Source organism: Periophthalmus magnuspinnatus, chromosome 3, assembly GCF_009829125.3.
Source record: "Periophthalmus magnuspinnatus isolate fPerMag1 chromosome 3, fPerMag1.2.pri, whole genome shotgun sequence".
Taxonomy (NCBI): domain Eukaryota; kingdom Metazoa; phylum Chordata; class Actinopteri; order Gobiiformes; family Gobiidae; genus Periophthalmus; species Periophthalmus magnuspinnatus.
In genome coordinates, this window is record NC_047128.1 from 21,455,846 (window position 1) to 21,469,220 (window position 13,375).

The 13,375-nt window shown below is 37.0% G+C and overlaps 2 protein-coding genes across 3 annotated transcripts; one reads left to right on the forward strand and one right to left on the reverse strand.

Annotated features, from left to right (window-relative positions):
* Positions 1-658: 658 nt before the first annotated feature.
* On the reverse strand, positions 659-5,397 carry pdcd7 (programmed cell death 7). 2 transcript variants are annotated; one of them, XM_055230760.1, is made up of 7 exons: positions 5,148-5,397; positions 4,563-4,823; positions 3,574-4,304; positions 2,576-2,714; positions 1,680-1,910; positions 1,508-1,595; positions 770-988 (listed from the first exon to the last, which is right to left on the reverse strand). In XM_055230760.1, exons 1-7 carry the CDS (start codon positions 5,275-5,277, stop codon positions 844-846), a joined length of 1,725 nt encoding a protein of 574 aa, XP_055086735.1. In that variant the 5' UTR covers positions 5,278-5,397; the 3' UTR covers positions 770-843. The 2 variants fall into 2 exon arrangements, with proteins under 2 accessions (XP_033843141.1, XP_055086735.1); XM_033987250.2 differs by having other exon boundaries at positions 659-988; positions 3,574-4,823.
* Positions 5,398-13,372, forward strand: spg21 (SPG21 abhydrolase domain containing, maspardin). The gene is made up of 9 exons (XM_033984546.2): positions 5,398-5,702; positions 5,914-5,976; positions 8,654-8,815; positions 10,247-10,327; positions 10,412-10,557; positions 11,367-11,475; positions 11,594-11,701; positions 11,850-11,990; positions 12,883-13,372. Exons 2-9 carry the CDS (start codon positions 5,914-5,916, stop codon positions 13,000-13,002), a joined length of 930 nt encoding a protein of 309 aa, XP_033840437.1. The 5' UTR covers positions 5,398-5,702; the 3' UTR covers positions 13,003-13,372.
* Positions 13,373-13,375: the final 3 nt, after the last annotated feature.

Below are 13,375 nucleotides of genomic sequence, written 5' to 3' on the forward strand. Positions count from 1 at the left end.
AAATAAGAGCGAGCTCCTTAAGAATAGCCTCCTGAACCACTTATCTGCTGACTTACTGTAGCCTAACCAAGCTTCACTGCTTCTGTGAATGGCCACTGTTTACATGAAAAAAGGAACTCCAAATTTAGCCATGAGGTCGTTTATGTCCAAGACCTCTATTGTGGTCTAAATGTTTTCCTATGTTTTAAATTGTGAGGTTTTGGATATAAATAAGTACTTCCTGTACACTGTATATGTTTTTTCTCATATTTTTGTGTATTTCATAGTAGTAGTTTAGTAAATAGTAAAACGTCAGTTATCTCAATGAATACAATACACACATCACAATGCAATTAGCATTAGATTACTATGACATATGGCCTTGGGTTTACTGAATGTTTACCTGCAATATGTGCAATCAAATAACTGATTAGAAAACAAAATATTATTCAGAGCATTTTTACAGATTCTACATTTCAGTAGTGTTAAACAGTGAGTTTCTGGTTGGACTAAACGTGCAGCTAGCTAATATAATATAGGGTATTCAATAAACTGAATGTTTGAGTATTTAAGATACTGTTGGTTGTGAGAAAATAACATATGTGAATCATCAAATGAAAATATGAATGTGTGATATTACTTTTCTTAGCTATACATATTAGATGCATAACTCATAACTTGAGAAAATATCCTTTATGTTATTAAAATTTAAATGTTGTCCATACAAATACATGTCATTACAGGAATGTAACACTTTTATTGTGATGTGTAAACAATTGATGTTAAATAATTTTAAAATGTCCAATATGGCTGAAAGTAGAATGTCACATGTAATGATTTCCCATAACAAGCTACAGTCAGTTTTTATACATCGTCACATTCTGTATCTGAGGTCTGTAGAGCAGAGGCCCAGGCCTGGTCTGAGGGAGGATCTGGTAAAACCCAGCCCTGAGGAATAGCAGAACCCTCAGGATGATCTGCAGGCACCAGGAAGGCATCCCACTCTCTCCTGGAAAAAACACACATTTGTTAAGTACACAGTAATCATCATTCATCACACTGCTGTAACACTCCCAATGAATCATTTTTGAGACGTACAGCAGAGGGCAGTAGAGCAGCTATATGGAAAACACGTTGAATATATTGTGTTTCATTGTTTGTACAAAATTAAGTTGTTCAATTTCACTCATATTAATATACAACCTTAGTTTCGAAGAACGCAAATGTTGGAATTTGTAAGAATTTCATAAAAGGAAGATACCAAATCTACTTGACAGTGTACTTCAAAATGATAGATGTTCTGTCTGAATTTATTACAATCACATTTTATTTATTGGAATTTCTTCATTTATTTTAATTATAGTGAAGACTGAAATTATTATTTGCAATTATTAGTGAAGATTATAGGGATCAACTGTACTGCCTTATGCTTTTAAGCACATCCAGTTATTTTGATTACATCAGATCAAAAAATAACTTGAAGTCTGCCAATTTTAATAATAAACCATACTAAGCACATACGCGGTACCTTATTTGTATTAAAGCTGGTAGTGATTCTTCACCCTGGGTGTAATACTGTCTGAAGGGTTGAATGAACGGATCAGGAGGCGTATCATCTGAAAAAAACAAACTCTTACCATCTGGACAAGAAAATTCAATGGGAAACATTTTGGTGATGATTTGGGCAGGGTGAAGCGTACCCCCAAACAATATAATGTCAGCTTTGCGTTTAATCAGCATCTGTTTGTCCCTCTCCCTCTTTCGTTTCAGCTCCAGCTCTCTCTTCCTCTCCTCCTCCTGCTCTCCCTCCAGCATCACCATCAGAGCCCTCTCCTCCGCTCCGTACACAGCGGTCCTTTTCTTAGCCACACTCCTCAGTTCCTCCAAGATTTTGTTGAAATTATCGTCCGACTGCTGATCAGTAAAAATACCTGCCAATGAAAAGAATTATACTTGAAAATAGAAGAGATATTGTGCTTATAGTTTTAAACTTAAAGTAAGTAGATCATTATTTTATATTTTGTTAATTTGCTATGGAACTTTTCTGGTGGGATGTCTGCCACTTGATTGTTTCTCTGGAGAAGTTATAGTAATTTGATATGTTGAGCAACAAAAACAATTATAACAGAATAATTGCTGGTTATATTAGCTTGAAGTGATATGATGGAACATTCTAGGTAAAGCAATAACATTTCCATAAAAAGAAACAAGTGACAAATTCCACTACTACTATTTACTTTAATGACATAAAACAGCATTACCCTATTGGTCAGTAATTTCATTTGTTGGATATCAGCGTGCATTTAGCACATATTAGTGTTCATGTGTCTGAATGAACAAGTCCTGCACTGTATCAATGCTTCTGCATAAGAAACAGTTAATTTTTAAACCACCAGATGGCACTATAGAATGCATCAACAAACCGTCATCAGTGTTGGAAATGTTACACACACTTTGAGGCATCATCTACACATCACTACAAAACATAACTCCAAGTATGTTTTTGATGGGGAAGCAACATTACAACATAAGATCAGAAAATTGCTTAATATAGGCCCTTTAAAGTCGATTGTGCAGAATATGTCCCAACTGCTACCTTTTCTGCCTGCGGCTTCTTTTCTCAGTTTTCTCAATTTTTCCAAAGATTTGAGAATGTCCTGTATTCTCTTCACATCTGCCTGCTTCTTTCGGACCTCACAAAGTACAGCATCTGCAGTCAGCTTTAGCTCCTCTTCCTGAAAACACAAATGAGTTTAGAGTCCAGGTAGGTTACATATTGGTCCATGGATGTATACTAGTCTGTGCGGTCTTATACTTGTTCTGACTGATACAGCTCAAGATCAATGTAAACTATTCATTTATTTTTAGTATTGATATCTACTTTTTCAAATTTTTAAAAAGCCTGTTCACATGACTTTAAAACTATAGACCTCTCCTCGAAGAATGAGGGATTACACCAACTGCTTTTACATATTATTTCTATTACAAGCTAAATGGTTAATAATATGGAAAACATCTTCTTTGTCTTCCTTGAAATAAGTGTGATGGAACACGTCCTCACCTTAATAACTCCTTTGCTGACATCTGTTGGAAAGATTTCAGGATGTATGGCCCTTAGCAAATCATAACTCAAAGCAGTAGGCTAGAAGAAAACTACCAACCCATCAAATGTTCAAATTGAACACCAAGTACAATTCGGGACACTTAAGGTATATTTCCTAGCTAGTAGTACTGGACTAACGGAGCTCGGCATCGTGTTGTAACACATCATTTAATTTTCACTTAGCTATCCTACTGAGATTTTAAGATGACAGATACCTAATTTAAAAGTATTTTGACAACATAGAGTGTCAGGTAAATGTTAGTGACCCAATAGCTTAGTATTGTTCCACTGCTTTCTTGTTCACTGTTTAAACAGCAGATAAAATACTTCTATGGGGTGCTGTTTAGATATATTTAGATTGTCATGTCATTAATGTCTGGGGTGAGGGAAGTCTGGGAGTTCCTGCTCAGACTGCTGCCCCTGCGACCCGGCCCCAGATAAGCGGAAGAAAATGGATGGATGGATGTTATTAATGTCCTGTGTACACTTACTTTCTTTTTCTCCTCCTCCTCTTGTATTTTCTTCAACCTCCACTTTTCTATATCAGCATCTTTTTCCGCTATTTGGGCTTCTCTCTGTTGCTTGTCCATTTGTAGCCGTTGTTTCGTTCTCTGTCTGCGGGTTTTCCTCTTGGCAATGGTGGCCAACTTTGCTTTCACTCTTTGCAAATTTTCATTGTCACTTAAAAGTTGTAGTCTGCTCTGGATTTCTTGTTTAATTTCAACAGCTTTTACATAAGAATTTGTCCATCCATTCTCACTGTCCACGTTTAGTTTCAGATTTTCACATATCATTGACATCTGTGACACAAGCTGAACAGTGGAGTACAATGTTTTTTTCATCTGGCAAATAGTAATTTGATCTGGTGTAAGACTTTCATTCATTTTGTAGAGCTTTTTTATTCTTCCCTTGGTTTCTAAGAACTGATTGATCCACTTCTGGTCGTCGCTACGCTGAATTGTTGCTTCGTCTTCAGAGTGGGGCCTTATGGTCGGTGCCACAAACATTTCTTTTTCACAAATAAATGTATTCCCACTCTCTGAAAACTTTTGATAATACTGATTTTGGTGTGGGGATTGAGCGGGTGATCTAGGCCGGTAGTTTGATTGCGAGAAAGGAGGACCGGAACTTGAACCAAGAAGTTGACCAGGAGGAGGACCCTGGTGAGGGCCAGGAAGAGTAAAAGAACGAGGACCGTGATGAGGACCAGGGTGAGAAGGACCTGGAAGAGGACCAGGAGGACCAGAGCAAGGACCAGGAAAAGAACCAGGAGGGCCTGGAACAGAACCAGGACCAGGTCCGGGAAGAGGACCTTCAGGTCCAGGACATGGCCCAGGACCAAGAAGAGGACCTGGAGGACGAGGAAGTTGACCAGGAAGAGAACCAGGAGGGACAAGAAATGGACCAGAAATAGAACCAGGAGGACCAGGAAGAGGGCTAGGAAGAGAACCTGGAGCACCAGGAGCACCAGATCGAGGACCAGGAAGAGAACCAGGAGGACCAGGAAGAGAACCAAGATGACCAGGAAGAGGGCCACGAAGAGGCACAGGATGAGGACCAGGAGAGGGGACAGGATGGATGCCTGGTGGTGGTGGGTATCCCATCTGAGGAGGTGGAAGAGCTGGGTTAAAGGGATGGGGAAAAGGCATAGGAGGGGCACCAAAGTTCCCTGATCCTGGAAATGATGGTGGACGAAAAGACATCTGTGAGGTGTTCCAAGTAGAAACGTGATGATTATCCCCTAGTGAACACACAGTGAGAAAGTGAGAAATTAGTCTAGTTTATGAGAACTTTCAAACTTCCTTATTATTGAGTACATTTGATAGCGTTGCCCTTTGCACAATATTTAATATTTCTTGTTTTATACTTCTAATTTTACAGTGGTAATGTACAATATGCCTGCTGGACATATATATTGTTTGCTGGACTTTTTTATTTTATTTGCTAAAACAGCTATTTTTGCTATTCAGCACATTTGATGGAAATAGCTCTTCACCATTAATGTTTAGTATTACATTGAACATATCATTTTACACAGTTAATAAAAGTGATAAAGCATGCTTACCCGGTGCGGATGTACTAGCCGTATGAGCATTAGCAGTCATGTTTTGTGGGGGTACCGGTGGTGCATAGTTATTACTGAAGCCCGGAGGTGGAGGGGCATCCGAAGCAGGGTACGGGTAAGTATCATCCATTTTAATTCACATCAAACAAATATAAAGTAGTAAATAACGCTAAAACGTGTGCTCTACGCTATGCACTGAATGGCTGCCATGTTTACATTCTGCACTTCCTTCTTCCACTGCGCATGCGCACTAGGGCTGATGGGGCCAAACAGCGCAAAAGGCTAAGCTAGTGCAGGAAGCGTGTTACAGTTTGTATGTGTGCTGTAAGCTAATTTAGACCAAATCCGGATGACCTAAACGCTTTCTATTCATGTGGGCAATAGATTCGGAGTTGGTCTAGCTGTGGTCGGCGTAAACGAAAAACAGGTAGAAGATTTTTTACGCGGAAGTCCTGTCTAAAGTGGGGTCATATGACCAAGCAGCACCCAGAGAAAATGCTACCTAGAAATGGATAGATTCCTCGGCCAGGGTGACTAACGTGCACAACGAAAACGGTAACATTGCAATCAGACATAGTTGATTTGCTGTGGTTCATAATTGGTTATTTTTTAACCAGCGCGACCACACTGGACAAAGTAGCTCCTTCACACATTGCCTTGTTTGACAGTTAACATTTAGCAAGTATAGTATGTTTTTAGAAGAGGAACTAGCTAATCTCACATGTCTAGTGATGTTTTGAAGCCTGATTTTGTATTTTCTGTGCAGATGGACGAGATCAAAGTGTCTCCTGACTATAACTGGTTTAGGAGCACAGTGCCACTGAAAAAGGTAAGTAAATAATTTGTTTGCATTTTAATTCACGTTTCTCATTGTATAAAGCTGTATAATTGCCTTAGAACTACTGCACACTGTCAATGTAAAGAACAGCTGGGCTTGCATTACATGAAAATGAACAAAACATGGATTGAATTAATAAAAAGATTGTGAAAATGTCTTGTGACTGTTTTATCTCACAAGGCATTCCTGAGCAGTGTATTAAAAGATTTGGGGCAGCGCATGACTTCTTGCAAAAAAAGTTGTGTCAAAAGATAAAAAAGCTAACAATGCAATAATGAAACATAGAACAACACTTTTCTATAGGGATATATGTCTGCTAAATAATAAACATTGCAGTAGTTATGTCCTTTTATAGATGAGCTGTGCTGACTTCCTTTCTTGAGTCAATTGCATTGCTCTTACTGGCCTCATCACATTACCTTCTCCCACATTAATCTCAGCTCATGGCAGTTGGATCAATACCTGCTCTTGTTTCTTTATAGCACTACTACGCTAAGGTGCTGGCCTAGAGATTTAAAATGTGTTTTACTTTACTTAGAAACATTCAGATTTCTAGGGTAAGAGTTGTGCTTCTCTTATAAATATAGGTCTTTTTGTCTTTCTAAAAACACATGTTGATCAGGAGGTGTATGCTGGCCACTGAGTCAGTCGGCCATGACATGCAATCACATGTTTACTGTAGGCTGATGTTGAAGAAGTTATTGGTGCCTCATTGATGTGTCATGTGAGATTAAAGGTGAAATTCTGCAATATTTTTAACTGGAAGTGTCATAGAGTTCAACAGGGAATGCTCACCACACCACACCAAAAGTAAATTGAATTTTTCCAGCAAATACAGCTTTCATGCTAGACTTTGTGACTGATATTGTTTTTTACTAAGGAATAGGCTCAATACTTTATACTGATTCCGATACCACAATTATAATAAAAGCACTTATTTAGACAATACAGTGTCATTTGGAAATCATAGTGTTTTCTTTTATATTACCATGTGACGTTATCTGTGTAATTCCTCAGTCACCCAGGTAGGTTTCCATAGTGATCCATGGGCTTATACTAGTCTATATGATCTTTCTAAAGGTTTTCAGGAAAGTTTTTTTTTTTTGTTCTGTGAATCTGACTTTATAATATTGATACCTGCTCAAATGAGTATTTAGTTTCACTAAACTAACTAACTAACTAACTAAAACTAGTTCTAGTTTAGTATCTGATTTTCAATACATTTGACAACCCTAGGAGCATCACAGGTAAGTTGGCATGAATTGAAACTCCACACTATGGACAACAAAAATAATTGAAAGAACAACAATGAGAATTATTCATTGTAATGAAAGGCAGGACACATTGTGATTTAATTATCAGTATACAAGGTGATAGAAAGTGAAATCGCATGTACCAGGCACTGACATTTTCCTTTTACAGTGTGTCAGACACACAGCCCAATCTTAAAGCAAAATGTCACCAAAGAAAATAGGAAGTGCTTGAGTGTGCGTCTCTGGATGACGGAGCAGAAAAAGCAGTAGATGTGAGAGCAGGGTGCATACACAGGTGTCAGCTGTCTGCCAAGTGAGAGTCATAACAAATACTGAGGTGGATCGAATACAAGTCTGTAAAGTCCGAGCATCAGAGCAACAGCCATAACAGTGACATCATACTGTTATACTAAAAGCAAAACAACTATTTATTACTATTTATGGCTATTACTTTGTGCAAGCCAGTATCAGTTCCAGTTGAAATGTGAAGTGAAAGTTCAACAGTACTTCATAATGTGATACTGTATGTAATCTCTCTTTAAACCAATTGAGAGAGTATCATAAAGAAATTATATGGGAGAAGGGGGTGAACAAAATGCAGTTTTAGTCTCTACTTAAATCTATTTTGTTAATTCCATTAATAATATTCGGACAGTGAAATGTCCTGAGGCAGAAATGTGCTGTCTTAAGTATCAGACAAATGGGAAATGGCTGTAAAAAGTGCAGAAGTTTAAAACATATTTTTTCACATTTTCATTTTTAATCTACTCTTTTTGCGTTGGTTTTATTATAAACAATTTACTTAATGTTCTAATTCAGGTTATCTTCAAAAACATTGATAATGGTGCCAATAATCAGATAATCAGCCCACCTCTGCTCACCTCCCCTAGCTAATATCAGTTCTAGTTGAAACTTGGAAGTGAAATTTCTAGAATACTAAAGAATAATACAGTAATCTAGAATAATAAAGTCATCCTGTTTATATTTAACGTATATTTGCATTCTTATCTTGAAAGCATAGTCGGTGTCTCGTGGCTGCAGCAAACTAACAAACTGCATACAACAGTCCTTTTGAGCTGTTAGAATCAGCCAACATGAAGATTTTAGTGTTAGTGTTTTAGTGTTTAGTGCTAGTAAACACTTAACTGTTTGAAATAATATGACAGCACTAATAGCACTAAAGGCTCATCAGGGCAAACAATGCATTTTTACTAATCGGTTTGCCCCCCTAGTCCCCATAGTTTCACAATAAATTATACTTCAACATTTTTTTATATTGCTGCATCCCTCTGTTTGACACTATAGAAGTAATTTCCCCATATAATTTTTGAATTTTGAAGTTAGACATTCTGTAACATTGTTCAGTGCTGATATTTTACTCATTTACAAGACTTTGCATTTGTGATATTCCTCAGATCATTGTCGACGATGATGACAGTAAGGTGTGGTCGCTGTATGATGCCGGGCCGAAGAATATCCGATGTCCCATCATCTTCCTCCCTCCAGTCAGCGGAACAGCCGAGGTCTTCTTCCAGCAAGTCCTAGCTCTGACCGGCTGGGGCTACCGAGTCATCTCTGTGAGTTCAACATAAACAGGGCTGGGGAGATATTTCTTTGGGATTCCTTTGATAATGAAAGTCCTGTTATATTTTTGCAACAAATCAGAATTGGTATTGCACACATGTGAATAGTGGTGGTCTGGTGTGAATTTTTACCCGAGCTGATCCCAGTGTTTGGAAAATATTAGCCTGAAAGATCGCAATATTTTAAAACCATTCATTCATTTCACGAATTATATTAAAAGTCTGTGATATATTATAATTAATTTCTTGTGTTTTTGTGCTTGTGTAAACTTTAGAGCCGTCTTTTCATCTTCATCACTATTTAACAAAAAAAAAATCTGAGCTATATATGGAGAAAATACTACATATCGATGGCATGTCCAATATCAACATTAGCACAGATATTTTCCATCCTGTGTGAATAGACTGTAAAATTAAACATATCAGATTAGTGTTATAGGCTGATGGTGTCTGAAGATTATAAGGATAGCAGAAAGGAGAATGTATGGAGTAAGATGGCTGGAGTTTTGGGAGGGAGTGTAGAGTTGAATCTGCTTTTTCACTTATCAAGATGCTGTTACTAGAACTTTTTGGTATATGTATTTGTATTTTGTGAATTAACCTAAAAATGTTGAATTTTTGCCAAGGCCACACCAGATCTCCTTAGTTGACTAAAGATATGCCCTGTGTATGAATTAATCAACTAAGAATTTCTTCAGTTAAATACAGCCCTGCCGCAGATCTTGTTTTATAGAATGTTTTTTTTTTTCCATCTTATTGACATAATAGACAATATACTTAATTTTGCATATATTCGAAACTCTTCTTTTTCTCCTATGAAATACAGTGTGTTTTGAGAGCCCACTGTCATTTAGTGTCTATGCCCTGTGCCCACACCAGGCTGAGTCACCCACTGAAGCTGAGCACAGATTTGGCATGAAAAGAACCAGATCTGCTTGAGTGAAATCTATTAAACCCCCCGCACAGTTCACTCAAAGTTCAACATATCAAGGCTTACTCTTATTGCTCACTTTATATGCACCCACCCGCTGTTCTATCAGAATAGATACTGAGTTCTATCAAGAGGTGGGCCATGTTCTAAGTCTTAGATAATATATGATGTTGCTTTGAAGATATGTAAAATTAGGATATAGGATTAAATATAGGATTGTTTACAGGATATTGTTTATAGGATTTTTTAACAGATCAAAAGGAACCATGTCTTACATCCATGCCAGCCATCACTGTTACATAAAAAAAAACACATAAAAACATTTTTTTTACTTGGATAAGCTTCTTTTAAAAAAACTTTTGTTTGAGCCACACATTGATAAACCTGCTTCTGTGTAAGACATTTAAGTCAAACAAGTGAGAACTATATCTATTTACCCAGTTGAAGTAGTTCAAGCTTTGGTTACCTAACTTTTTTGTGGCTTTGTTTTTCAGTTGCAGTACCCCGTCTACTGGGACCTTATGGAGTTCTGTGATGGCTTCCGCAAGCTGCTTGATCATCTCCAACTAGATAAAGTTAGCCGCTGTTTTTCTGTACTGTTGGTTCTATTTATGTATTCAGAGTCTATAATAAGTCTTTTTTTCTTCACCTGATTTTAGGTCCATTTATTTGGGGCCTCTCTTGGGGGATTCTTGGCCCAGAAGTTTGCAGAGACAACACACAAGTCTCCGCGGGTGCACTCGCTCATATTGTGCAATTCTTTTAGTGACACATCAATCTTTAACCACACATGGACAGCAAACAGGTCAGTATTCATAGCTTGAATATTTATCATATGAGTATATGTTACAGGAGCTGGAAAACAGAACTAGTTCACTTTAAATGGTTTGCAGCGGTCCAGTAATTATTTTTTGCTTTTTACTTTTTTAATGTATTTCGAGCATTCTAATTATTCACCGTAGTGAGTTTATACACACTTTTATGAACTTTCAGAGCCTGAGCGGAGTTTTTCCATTACAATAATGCTAACAACAACTAGCATGCTAACAGCACACAATTAAAGTGCTTCATATAGACACAGACAGAGCACAGCAGTCTCATTTTGACCCCAAGAGCCAGGAATGTAACGATAACTGAAATATTGTGATATTGTATTGTCAAAAATCTCATAATTGGGTCATCATAATGTATATCGAATTACATGTTTGTTTGCTTAAATTGTTTTAATCCAGCAATAGCTAAAAAGAACAGAGGGAATTACATAGACCATGCTCCTTTCCTCTGTTTCAGTGCAGATTACATAAATCTTTTAAATCTTAATTCTTTGGATTATGACAGAACCAAAGTTAAGAATTAGATTTTTAATAAGATTAAAAATCATATTCTCAATTTTGTTAGCCTTCACAAAATATTGCAATAAATATTGTACCGTGAGATGTATATTGTGAAACTATTGTACAGAGAGATTTGGATATTGTTATATTCCTACTGATTTTACAATATATCTGTAGGCTATTTATATAAAACACATTTTACTTTGTTACATGAAAAAAATCAGGCACATCCCCTTTAACACTGGCTTTAAGGTACTCATATCATGTCTTCTTTGTGCAGCTTTTGGCTAATGCCGGCTTTCATGTTGAAGAAAATTGTCCTGGGAAACTTTGCTAAAGGGCCTGTGGATCCCAAGATGGCAGATGCTATTGACTTTATGGTTGACAGAGTGAGTGATATTTTTGTAAAACAGTCACTTTGTGTTAGTAATAAAAACTATTGCAATAATACTTTTACACTGTAACTTGGGTAATTAGTATTTTTTTAATCTTTTCCATTAATCACAGTTGGAAACTTTAAACCAAAGTGAACTAGCATCCCGGCTAACTCTGAACTGCCAGAACTCCTATGTGGAGCCACACAAAATCAAGGATGTTGCTGTCACCATTATAGACGTAAGTATTTCCCTGTTGCATTTGACATTGTCCAGATTAATACATTCATTCATTCAAATTTACAACATTATTTATATATATTTGATGTGATATGTCAGTGAAGATGTGGTTATACATTCATAATTTACGTTTGGCTGTTTGTGTTTAGGTTTTTGACCAGAGTGCTTTGTCGTCTGAAGCTAAAGAAGAGATGTATAAGCTGTATCCAAACGCTAGGAGGGCACATTTAAAAACAGGAGGAAACTTTCCCTATCTGTGTCGCAGTGCTGAGGTCAATCTTTATATACAGGTAGGGTTTAATGGAGTCATCTTATACCACAGATTTTATCCATATAAATTCTACTTAGAAATACCCTTTTATTGTTGTTTTAACTGGTAGTCAGTTCAGAGGTGGTTTAGGTTTTATTTACTTAGTTTGCCTTTCCATTGCTAATTTTTCCTTGTCTTTATTTTTCATTAGTTTCATTTGTTCTAAATGTGAATGTGTTATATGTTAGAGATTCCCATACAGAAGAACAAAAGTAGGAAGAAAGCCACGTCTTTTTAACCCCTATTCCATTCTATTCACAGTGAATGGAAAATCAATATAGATGTCCTCCTTTTACCTATAAATGGAAACAGCATGTATTTAATTACACAGCAGAAAATTGCAGGAAGGTTTATGTACATAATAGGAAATGTGCTCCTGTGTCTACGACTGTTATTGTAATCTCCACAGAAGCCAGCAGATGTCACCAAAAGTATAGGCACTGCTTAATATGGTTTAATCATTAGCAAAGTTATAGATCTAGCTCTGTGTGACTGACAGTGTCTGAATGCATGCATTGACTTATTTCATTCATGCATTTTCTCCGCTTTCTCCATCCCTCTTTATCAGATAGACTCAACTTCCCAGAACAGTCATGCCATGGTTCAGTGAATGTCCAAAGGCTGCTGCTCAGTCACTCCTTTGATAAATATTGAATCTATTAATCAGACATTTTTTGGCTTGTTGAATACTTGATGATTAAATGGTACTGGTGTTAAAAATAATACAGGTTGGGCTCTTGCAGTAATATGTTCTCCACTAACCAGTTTTTTTGTTTTTAAAATCACTTCAACAAACATTGTTGGTAATTTACTTTAATTCCAAACTGTAGCATAGTGACTAATGTCACTTGTCACGTGTTTCATCACTACAGATTCATTTGAGACAGTTCCACGGGACGAGATATGCCGCCATAAGCCCTGAGATGGTGAACGCCGAGGAGCTGCAGGTGCAGGAGAGCAGTCTGGCCCACAGCTCTGAGGATGACCAGTGAAACAGGCCACTACAGAGAGGACAGACAATATTAAACTGTGGCCATTCGGAACTGCTAACAACCTCCTCAATATTTTTTCTGGCCTGATCATTTCACAAGACATCTGGAAAACCTGTCAATCAAACTACACCGGAGTATATTTTTATTTTACAGAAAAAGCAATATTTTCATAGTTTTTGTATATATTAAATATACTACAGTACTCTGCTTTAAAGAAAACAAGAAGACTTTGCCTTATGTGAAAAGGATTTGAGAAACATTGCACTCATAAATGCCTAATGTTGTTGCCTCAAAGTGTACAGAATTACATACAAATAATGCACTGGAACCAGATTATGTTTCTAAATTAAAAATCATAATACAGTTTTCATTC